Source organism: Sceloporus occidentalis, unplaced genomic scaffold, assembly GCF_023333645.1.
Source record: "Sceloporus occidentalis isolate IW3139 unplaced genomic scaffold, rSceOcc1.0.p SCAF_1, whole genome shotgun sequence".
Taxonomy (NCBI): Eukaryota; Metazoa; Chordata; class Lepidosauria; order Squamata; family Phrynosomatidae; genus Sceloporus; species Sceloporus occidentalis.
Window position 1 is genome coordinate 127,051,224 of NW_028316981.1, and position 11,700 is coordinate 127,062,923.

Below are 11,700 nucleotides of genomic sequence, written 5' to 3' on the forward strand. Positions count from 1 at the left end.
AGTAGAGATATACTTTAAAAAGACTGGAAACCTTTTATAGATTGTTTGAAAAAACAAAACATAATTTGAAGTGGAAGGCTTTCATGGCTGGCATCTATAGTTTTTGTGAGTTTTTCAAAAAATCACAGAATCGTAGAGTTGGAAGAGACCGCAAGGGCCATCCAGTCCAATCCCCTGCCATACAAGAAATCTCAATCAAAGCATACCCGACAGATGGCCATCTAGCCTCTGCTTAAAGACCTCCAAAGATGGAGACTCCACTACACTCCGAAGGAGTGTGTTCCACTGTTGAACAGTCCTTACTGTCAGGAAGTTCCTCCTAATGTTGAGGTGGAATCTCTTTTCCTGGAGCTTGCATCCATTGTTCCGGGTCCTGTTCTCTGGAGCAGCAGAAAACAAGCTTGCTCCCTCCAGAATATGACATCCCTTCAGATATTTAAATAGGGCTTTCATATCACCTCTTAACCTTCTCTTCTCCAGGCTAAACATTCCCAGCTCCCTAAGTCGTTCCTCATAGGACATGATTTTCAGACCCTTCACCATTTTTGTTGCCCTCCTTTGGACATGCTCCAGTTTCTCAATGTCCTTTTTGAATTGTGGTGCCCAGAACTGGGCACAACATTCCAGATGGGGCCTGACCAAAGTAGAGTACAGTGGCACTATTACTTTTCGGGCTATGTGGCCATGTTCTAGAAGATTTTCTTCCTGACATTTCACCAGCATCTGTGGCTGGCATCTTCAGAGTATGCTTTGCCTGGAAAAAGTCCAGGCAAAGCATTCTCTGAAGATGCCAGCCACAGATGCTGGTGAAACGTCAAGAAGAAAATCTTCTAGAACGTGGCCACATAGCTATTTTATACCATATTAGTTTTCAAAGCCAACTATTATCAAATCATGTTTTGTGGGTTTTTCAGGCTATCAGATGTGTATAAAATAATTTATTGAGAGAGAAGCAATGCTATATTAATTACATAGTTTATATATATTTCTGGGTATTTTTTTTTTCCTTTCACTTTGCTGGTCAACTGTTTTCTATTTCTTTTCTTTTATGTGAATTTTTATTGTATGTAGATATATATATATATATATATATATATATATATAGAGAGAGAGAGAGAGAGAGAGAGAGAGAGAGAGAGAGTAACACACTCCTGAGCAATATTTTACTACTCAACTTAGGGAATATTGCTTTGTTATTAAGGAAGATATACAAGCTGATTGGAAATTGAACTGGGTTTTAAAAACAATTCTTGGATATGGGTGTAGAAAGGAGAGTGCTAGGTACAGCTCTTCCTCCCATTAGTGCAGAATGATGGAGAAGGCCTGGGTGTGGGATGGAAATAGATAACTCAGTTTGATCACAAAGATCACACTCAAACCCATTTGGATTTTAGAATACAGCTGTAATATTCATAATTAATTAATTTAAGAAATAGATTAAAAGTCAAAAGCTTTAGTTTCAGTGCTCAAAAATGTTCTCCGGCCTTACTGATGGGGGGAATAGTTCACTGGCAACAGAAATTGTGCTGCCTTTTCCTATGTTGCTGATGACAAGAACTGTAGAACTGATAGACAGAGTGTAATGGACAGAGTGTATGGGAGTGTTTTGAAAGGGGATAGTCAAGAGGAAGCTCTAGATTAACTCCCAGCTATGTGTAGCTAGCAGCTAGGATGGCATGCACGCTAAATAAACTTTGGCAAGGAGAGCGCAATGAATTATTTTGATGATGAATTTTATTTATATACCCCTTTCCTGTAAAACAGGATTACTACACAGAAGGTTGAAATAGGAAGAACAACTTCTAGAGTGCCGGCGGAAGAAAATTTAGGAGAAATTGGATCATATTTGAGACCTATTCCCATGTGGTGAGGGGAGCAAAGAAAGCTTATTTTGTTTTGACTCCCTCTAGAAAAGGGCTGCAAGAATTATTATGTTTCTCCTTGATTCTCTCCCATTATCTAATGGTTATCAAACTGCACATTTCTAGAGGCCTGCCCTTCTGTATTCAGCTGTCTTTCCTGTGATCTTCATTTGGTTTCAGGTGAAGACTTATAAATGAAATGAAGATCTGTTTGAAATAAATGGGTAGCATTTACTTCCCCTTCTATAGGTGCTTAGCTCATTTACTTAATTCTCTTCCTTTTCAAACTTGGTCTTTGTAGCTGAAATGCTTTAATGCTGGAGCTTGTCCTCACACTTGGTAAACTATTTAAGTCTCTTGCAGCATAAAAAAGAGGAGGGGAGGGGTGGAAAAATTTCTCACCCTTAATCTCATCACTACGTACTGCATCTGAAGAAATGAGTTTACATCCTTGAAAGTTCATACTTATATAAAAACCAATCTTAAAGGTGCCACATTTCCTTTTTCCTATCCCTTCCTCCTTTTTATAATCAGCAAGCTAGACTCCCTCACAAGCCTAAGCTACTCTTATGATACTAGTTTGCTTCTCCCAACTGCAGAAGCAACAAATTATATTAGAAGACATCTGCTATTTTGAAGCACTTAAGAAGTGGCAAACCATCAGAGATGGAGAACCTTCAGCCTATCGGCAATGTGCAGCCTGCGGAGGCTTACCATCCAGCCTCCTGCAAGTTTACCTAGGCCCTACTCCCTTTCCCCAAAGGCCCACCTTTACTGAGTCTCCCAAAGCTAATTGCAAATCAAACAAACAAACAAATACTGCTGCCTTTCTGTAGCACTGAGTAGGGAATCCTAGCTTTATTCCCTAATCTAAGGTAAGATTTTTGGATCTCTCCCAGCTTTGCTTTGAAAGAAGGGCTGTCTTTTTGCCCGGCTGAACTGAAAACTGACGTGGATAAGGCTTTAGGAAGGAGGGAGAAAACCAGCCCACCCCCATGTCATCTGGGCTTGGTGCCCAAACAGCTCCTAAATTAAGCAATCTTCATTTTACTGTGCTCCTAAATTGTATCATATCATCAGGGTGGCATATTTGCTTTAAGGAGCACAGGCAGAGATTTGCTGCGTTCCTCCTATTTCTTAAGCCATTTGAGAAAGACACATATCAGCCCTTTCTTTTCACAGAAGAGAGAATATGTTCCTTGCTTAGATTTCTGATACACTGTGAAGCTGTTCTGGATTCTGGGCACATTGCAAAAAGCAGTGAAAATCTGTGGGCTATTTGGTACAATATGCATTGGAATACATCCTCGTGCCATTGTTAAAATCTAGAGAATCCCAGAAGTTTTGTGTTCCATTTATCACCATCTGTGGGCGGGGCCGGCTGCATGATAGGCAGGTCACGTGTGCCAAACACTAACCAGCTCCACGTGGGCAACAAACTTACACCGGCAGTTGCAATAGAAACAGAAACTTTAATGGGAACTTCCCTCAAACCAACAACAACAATCCAACACTAAAACAAATCCAGCTTCCTGGCCCTTCGCTTGTTACTCCTTCAAGCTTCTTCAGGGCTCGCGTTCTTAGCCCGCAATTCTTCCTGGTCTTCCTGGCTGTTCCGCCGGCCGCCTGAGTGCTTCTCCAGGGGCTCTACTTCTGCTTTTTCCCTTTTCCCTGGGACGGGCCCGGCTTCCCACCTATCTCCCTTAAAGTCCCACCACTGTCCTTCCAAGTTTTCTCTTTCTGTCTGCCTCCACAACTCCGCGTCGGGATAAGCTAAATTTCCTTCCACCTGAGGGTCTCTTAGCTGTACCTCTTCGTGGGGCCCTCGTCCTCGTCCGCCCGACCTCCTTTGGAGAGCTGCAGGACCCCCGTCTCTGTGTGGGCTCCTTGTCACTGCTGCTATCCCTGTCCTGACCGCCGCTTCTCGACCCCTTCTTCCGCGTCTCCTTCCTCCTCCCGCGCAGTTCTGCCCCTCTCCTCTTAAGCTCCCTGAGGCTCCTCCTGGTTCGTCCCGTGACTCTCCCCCTTGCTCCGCCTCCACCCTCTCCTCTACCTGGTCCCCATTAGCCCCTCTAGCTCTCTCTCTCTCTCTGCCTCACTACACCATGGTATGCCTCTTTCCCCACCAGCTGGCAGTGTCTGGATTTCTTGATAAAAATAATAAGCTAAGGGCCAGTTCATACAGTCTGAATTTTCCTCAAATAAACCATGGCTTTGTATAGCTCTGAGCATTCCCCAAATTTGCTATGGGTGGCAGATTGTGTGACACCTAAACAGCACTCAACAACATTCTAAATTCAAACACATTAGCTCTCTATTTTATGATTGATGTGTTCTAAAAACAGCAGGCATAATAAAAATTCTTGACTATGCATTTTGATTCAGCTACACTTATGATGGTGGTGACATGCTGTACAGAGACATAGCATGTCACCATCCTGACTAAACAGCTGATTTTTCTGAAGCAGGCAGATGGAAATCCTCTTTAAGAAGTTGGCCATGCATTTTCATGGGAAATGCATACATACATAATGTTCTCATAGTGCATGTCAATCAAGAAAGCAGAAAACCTTCTGCTATAAAAGTGCACTTCTTCTTTGTTTATGTGTCTGCCTGTAGAAACGTTTCTCAATCAAGAGAAAAAAAATTGGCATCTACAATTGATGTTAGACTTTAGTACCCAGGACAGTAGCATCCAAGACAGTTTACTTGTTGGGTGACATTTTAGTCTGCAAAAGTGCTTGTATGTTCCGCAAAACTAATATAAGAAGTCATATGCAACACAAATCCTCCTGGAAAAGGCAAGAGAACATTTTACTTAACAATGTACATCAGTCCCATGATTGGCTTGTGTTTGCCACTGGGGGCTTGTTCTGCTTTTCTCTGGCCATTCGAATGGAGCAGAAAACAGTAAGGAAACAAGCTCCACGTACTCTGAGATGGTCATCAGGGACTGATTCCAACGCATATAATTGCCTATTCCTTTTCAAGGACTATCTGGAATACGTATATATAACAAAATACTGTAGCATCTGTTATTTTTATACTTTGTGATCCTGTGTTTTGGAGAGTGTTCTTAACTCCAGGGATTTCTGTTGAAGGGTATGAATATTTCTAACATGAATAAATAATGTATTCCTATATGATTTTATGGGATATAGTTAACTGACTTGCCCTGTCTTTTTAATACCTATAATATGTGTGTATTTGTGTTTGTTATTAGTCCCTAATGAAGGCCTTTTCTCATTGAGGCTGAAACACATTAGGCTTTTTAAAAAAATATTCAACAATTGACCATCTCAGAGCACATGGAGTTTGTTTCCTTACTGTTTTCTACTTTCAATATGCATTCCAGTATTCTCTTCACTGCTACTGTTGAATGGAGCAACTATGCACCAAGCATCTCACAATACACTGGCCTAAATTGGTTGTTATGGATAGTGAACAAGCAGAATGCATGTTCCTTCATCCAACCTCCAATAAGAACTCCATATTGTCTATTTGGGGGAGGGGGCTAACTATTTTTACAGCAGGGAAACCCTATTGTATATATTAAAGCAGCTGTTGGCAGTTTCACTCTTTGGAGCTGAAAGGGAGCCAGTCCAAAATCTCTCCTGACTCTTAATGATTTGGACAGCATCGTTTTCTTGAAAAGTTGTATCAAGAATGCCGTGATTTGTATAGCAGTGTTGTTCAACAGGACTTCATGAAGAGGTCTGTGGTATTCTGTTGAAGCTTGTCAGAGTCAAGGAGAGGTGCATCTCCATATCAGGCTTTCTCACAGCAATCTATAAAATTTAAGTAGCATCCTCTTGGGGTTTGCGAGCCAAGTACCATACTTGCAAAGACTATTCAAATCTAGAGTCAAAAGATTCCAAAGGTGGGCATCCAGCAGTTGAATCTTGGAATTGATAGCCATACAAAAGTAGTATCTTGCCCCTTCTTACCTGACTGTATGTTCTTGTCTTGCAGGCCGGGTTTCTTTCTTCACGTCTGGCTCTGAGAACCTCCATCATGTAGAAAAGGTCCAGTGGGGCACCCGCTACGCCATCACCATTTCCTTCACTTGCAATCCTGACCATGGCATTGGGGATCCTGTTCTAACATAACAGGTGGAGTAGATGGATTAAGAAGAAAAGACCTGTGAGAGGAAGGGAAAAGGAAAATTTTAACTTCCCATGTAAATTCAACTGCATTGACTCTTTTAATATTTGTTTAATGTAAATGTGAGCTGTTTTCATATACTCTTTTCCTCCTAAGTGTTGCAGACAGTGCCTTAAGGTCCATCTTTCTAAATCTCCAGTAACAATAAGTTTGCTTTTTTTCAAACAGTTTGACTTTTTCCCATCCTTCAAGGTTACTTCACAATTCAGAACTGCAGAATAGTCCATGTATGTTGTCATTCTTCTAATGGTGGAAACCAACCTTTCCCTACCACCAAGTATTTCCTTCACTTGGTCTGTAGAGTGCCCTGTGAAACAGTTTGTGAGCAAATGAATACTCAGGAATGTGTTGTGAAAGAGGGTCTCAGTTGCTTCCTACCTTTGGGCTCGTCTCCTCCATAACTGGGCCCTCCATCACTTCTCTTCCTTTCCATGACAATGCGTAAGTTTTTGAAAATAAATAGAGCATATAAATAGGGCTATTAAGCAAATTTATAGGCATGTGCATTGGCACATTTTACACTAATTTGAATGCTATGTTTCAAACTATATTCTCTGAAAATAGAATGGGATGGGCAAATTCTGAAGGTCTGAGGACCACATTCTTTACCCCAACATCAACTGCAAGTTGCACCAAAGCAGGTGAAAACCAAAATGAAACACAAACTAATTCTGAAGTCCCTGGAGATCGAATTCTAGTTTCATTTTTCAGCATAACGGCTGGGAGCCGTGCTGGTGCTCCTGGAGTTATCCATGAGTTTCTCATTAAACAAGATGGAGGCAGAAGTAGTTTTGCAGGCTGAAAAAATGGCCCCTTGCCCCTTGAAACAGTTTCTGCAGCTGTGCTACAGAACTTGGTTGACATTACCCATGCATCAGTTTCCTTTAAAAACAAACCAATAAGCTATTCATCCATTAATCTGCTTTTTCTTGAACACAAAACATGTGCATTGACTACTAGAATGGATTATTTTTTCTGTACCCAGAGCTGTACATGAACTGAGAAATAATTTTATAGATTGGTAGGAGACTACTTAAGACAAAATAAAACTACTGAATAACCTGCTTCATCCAGTTGATATCTAACCTGTGTGCTTTCAGGAAGCGTGTCTCTTGTTTTTGGAACACAATTTATTTAACCTCATGCACCATAGATTCTAAATATTCAGTTGATCTCAGGACCTGTTAAGGCTTTTTTGGAATGAACTCTTTACCTCAGCTATACAGGATATGCAGCTATCAAACAAAGTCTGAAATAACTTCAAAGATCTTCTGGTCTCCAGTAATAAGCAGCCATGTTTCCTGAGGGTGGAAATGAAATTGCCAGAATCTGTTGCTGGGGGTGGGGGGGGGGGTGGGGTGTGATTTGGATGCAAACAATTATTTAATCATGTTATATGGGAAAATGTTATAAAATGTTAACCACTGTACATTCAATCTTTACATTGTGAATGGCATTTCAGCAGAGGGAACAAACCTCCTCACATTGCAGATGAACAAAGCCTGACCCTTTTGTTCTTTTAATTGGTTATTCAGTACTGTGTCTCAAGAGTGTAAAAGGTTATATTTGTGATGTACACCAGCACTGTATTTATGCACTAGCCTGAACACAGGAGACATAGCACATGAGATCTCATGCAAGCAAGCCAGGATAGTAGAAGTGGGACACAGCTCTTCATCTCAGCCTCAAAACCAAGCAAGGAAAGAGAACTTCACACCCAGCATAGAAATGTAACACTCTGCTCCTCTACTGCCAGACTAGTGATGACTTTTGTGGATTTAATTACAAAACCCACATTGCCCAGGCACTCCTTTAACACACTTTTCTGCATTATCAGATGCTCCAAGCCTATATTGCGTTGAAAGATGTTCACCACTGCCTGACATGAAGAATTCCATGTATGTGTCCATTTTGCTTCAGGTTTTCCTGAATTATATAGATAGAAGATAGTATATTGCTTTGCATTGTGTGAAAAAGAGAAATATAGGTAAGCCAAGTAGAAACTGCTGGCTTTCTTTGAAAATGTGTGTGTATCTGGCAGTACTGAGTGGCATGCCTTAGCAGAGAATAGTTCGATCCTCCGTTTGAGAGCAGACCAGCTGTCCTCAAAGGAGAAGCAAGTTGAAGGCCCATAGCAGAGACTACTCTGTGCCCAGCAAGGGTTTGATAAATCATGCTGTTTTTGTCCTAGTTACAAAATCAGTCAGAAGCAGTAGTAATGAGTGCTGGATATTCTAGTGCAGGATAAGGGAGCTTTCCTTCCAGTCTGCAGCTTGCTACTCCCCACAGACCTTAACCACCCACCCACCTACCCATTAGGTTTTTTACGAAGCCTCCACTGGTTCCAGTGGAGGATTTTCAAAAGCCTAAACAAGCATGCAGACCCAGAGACTTTCCCAGAAGCTTTTACAGACTGAAATCTTGGCACTACCCTGGCCCAGACCTTATTTGAATTACATGCTAACACCAGGTGTAAATAAGCAACACAACTGTCAAAATGCCTATAGGATACAGTATGTTTGTCAGACATTTGTATCAAATAAATCATGAAAAAACCCACATGGGAGTTCATGTTGTCTTGATCTTTTATGCAACTGCATTTTAAAAAAATCTGACAGATAGGATTGTATGCTAAGCTCTGAGCTGTTCTGTACAAATGAAAGCTACATTTGGGAGAAAATAAGAGGAACATCTCTCATAGTTCTATATGACATATTTTTGGGAAAATGTCCATTGTGTTCCAGGCTGGATGCTCTTTTGCAACTCCTTTCACAAATGAAAAAAGAAAGAAGGGGCAGACAACCTGTTCTGAAGAAAAGTTAATACAGTGCCTGTCATGTTTAAAATCTCTCCTCTCTTGTCACTTCAGCTTCCATCTTTCTCCAGATCTACAGGGCGAAGATCGTCCCCTTAATGAGTTCTTTCTGGTAGCACTAAAAAGAAGGTGATTCTCTCTCCCCCCACTTCTCCCTTGTGTTTTTTTCTCTCTGATAGCAAAGTGATGCTTTCCATCTCCCCAGGAGCCACCTGTCTACTTAATGTTTATTTCAAGCACCCTTTGGTGCTGCTGATCAGAAGATTCCCCACCACCTGTACAATCTTCTCCTTCCTGAGTCAATGAAGATAAAATATTTTCTAATGAAATAGCATCTACCATAGTGTGTGGATGTTGCACCCTGCATGTAAATCTGTAAGTTACCCTGCTGTTGATTCTGTTTGTGTAATGCAAAGTTATTTAGAGACAGAATGTGTCTAAATCTTTTTGCTAGTCCCAGTAGGAATATGCTCACTGAATCAGTGAGATCTGCATATCTGTAGAACTCCTTCAGCACCACACTTCAAATCAGTTTATTTTCTTCCTGTCAGTTTACTTCACTGTCCAGCTGTCACAACCATACTTAGAAAGGGAGAATACAATGGCTTTAGTACTCAATGATGTTGCTTGAGACTTCAGGATCTTGTCTAGTTCCTTCATAGTTGCCCTTCCAAGTTCTAGTCTTCTTTGGATTTCTTGATTGCAGTCTCCATTCTGAACATCTTGTTCAGTGGAAATTCTTGAATTATTTCAACATTTTCATTGTCTACAAGATATGTAAATTACATGTAGCCATTATTTTTGTTTTCTTAATGCTCAGTTCTAAACCTGTCTTTGTATTTTCTTCTTTGACTTTCTTCAGCAATTGTTCCAAGTCTTTGCTAATTTCTGCTGTAAGTATGGTGTCATCTGCATCTCTTAAGTTAAATTAGAACTTCATATACCTATAGAAACAATACTGATTGGCCATCATAGAGTATGCAGCTAAGGTCAGATTATCATGCCAGTGAAGCCCAAGGTACCGCTCAAGAAATGGCTGCCCAGCTTTTGAGTGAGCATGGAGAACATGTCGATGTCAATGATGATTTGCTTTAATAATAGGCTCCATGAGGCAGCTAGCTGATAGCAGTTATCATGCCACCATTAGAATGCAAATTCCCTATTTCTCTCCTGCTTGGGAAAGCAGGAGCCTTGATGATTTGGTTTGAATTTCCTTAAATCAAAAATTTTAATAAAATTTTGCTATCCCAAGGGTTCTGCAGGTAGAGTTTTATGCCTAAGAGGTTTGTCTGGTTATAAACAGCCAAATTTCACAGCTGCAATAAAGATAACACTAGGCAGAATGTTCTGGGAGTTTTATAGATATATCCACTTAAAATAAATATTTTTTAAAAGTATCAATTCAAAGTTTAGCTGCTCAGGGAAGCATCTCTTGGGAAGGGAGGAAAATGACTAGGATTGAGGGAGCCTCCATCCCTCTAAATTTGACCAGCTTTAGCTAGCAGTGACTATTAAGTATATTAAACCAACAAAATTATCTTGTAATACAGCTGCAGTAACATACAAAAGAGAAACATTTACCAAATGGCACGTTTCATTAAGGAAGCATAGTGATGCTTTTGCTTCCAATAGCTTTTAGGTTATAGGTCTCAAGAGAACTACATTTTATTTCATTCAGTAATTTGGTAACCATTGGTAATTTGCTGCTCAGATGTCTGAGGCAGATTTGCATCACTATGGGAATGCTAACAAGGTTGTTCAGGTTTAATAACTGGCTGCTTTGGCAGTTTTTCCTTTTAGTATCTTTTTCCACTGGTGCTCAACAGAAATTCCCTGATATGTATCTTAGAGTGAACTTGAATTACTGTCTCAGATAGTAACATAGGCCCATTACAGACGGGCCTTTGCTCCGCCCCCAGTATGTACTAGGGGTTGGCTGAGGACGCAGCGTCCAATCAGGCCTCACCCCTAGTACGTACTGGGGACGTCAAAATGGCGGCACTCTATACACATGAGCGCCGCCATTTTGACATGATGGATGCTTAGCGTCTGCACGGGGCGGCGCGGTGTGGTTCTGACACCGCAAGTGCACCATTCGCGCCTTGCGGCATCACAACTGCGCCGCAAGAAGAACCCACTTTTTGTGGGTTCTTTTTGCTGTGTGGGGGAACGGTGCGGTTTGTCCTCTGCGGCTCCCTCACGCAGCAAACACGGGCACTGGCAGAGCGCCCTTTTTGGGCGCTCTGTAAAGCACCATAGACACCCATTCAGTTTTCACACATGATTGTGTACATGTTCCATCTTACAAATATGTGGGGAGAAATGTCATGTCAGAAGTGGCTGTGAAATCTTTAAACCACTCTTGCATATTAACAATTCAGTTAGGAATGAAATGTGCAGTGTGTTCTCAGTAGTGGTGTGTTCTCAGTAGTTGTTCCTTGCTTATGGGTTCTATTTGTCTTTGAGGCTCATTCTTTTAAAACAAAGAGCCTTAGCAATGTTGATGAAGACAGGAGAAGCAATTGGGAAGCATCTGATGGAGTCCACAGAAACCTTTGAAGACGCATCTCAAGATGGTTGTTTTATTAGTTTAAAATCCCAAACATGATGTTAAGACTTTTTCGTTTGCGCAAACTTATCATGAATCATTAAAGGTTTCTTTTATCCACACATTTGTATTACTTTTTGTCCATTTTAAAAGTTGAGGAAAGAGGCCAGTTGGGGAGCACAGTTGTTAAATGGGTGGCCAGGGCCTGGACATTAGCTGGCTGAAAGAAACAGCAGGGCTTAGGTTGGGCCACATCCTTGAAGTCCTACACAGCACTGAGCAGGTTGGCTTGTATAACTTCTTAAGGCCTC

General features: G+C 41.1%; 1 protein-coding gene across 7 annotated transcripts in view; it reads left to right on the forward strand.

Moving 5' to 3' along the window:
- LOC149322115 (2-oxoglutarate and iron-dependent oxygenase domain-containing protein 3-like) overlaps window positions 1-11,494 on the forward strand; it is a 51,215-nt gene extending 39,721 nt beyond the window's left edge. For 4 of the 7 annotated variants that reach the window (XR_016282097.1, XR_016282100.1, XR_016282101.1 and 1 more), the window contains exons 9-10: window positions 5,835-8,970; window positions 9,704-11,494. Coding sequence is in view for 1 of the 7 variants with exons in the window: in XM_089534844.1 (XP_089390970.1) it covers window positions 5,835-5,971 (137 nt within the window). In the remaining 6 variants the exon portion in view is untranslated. The other 3 variants (XR_016282098.1, XR_016282099.1, XM_089534844.1) reach the window with 3 other exon arrangements.
- Window positions 11,495-11,700: the final 206 nt, after the last annotated feature.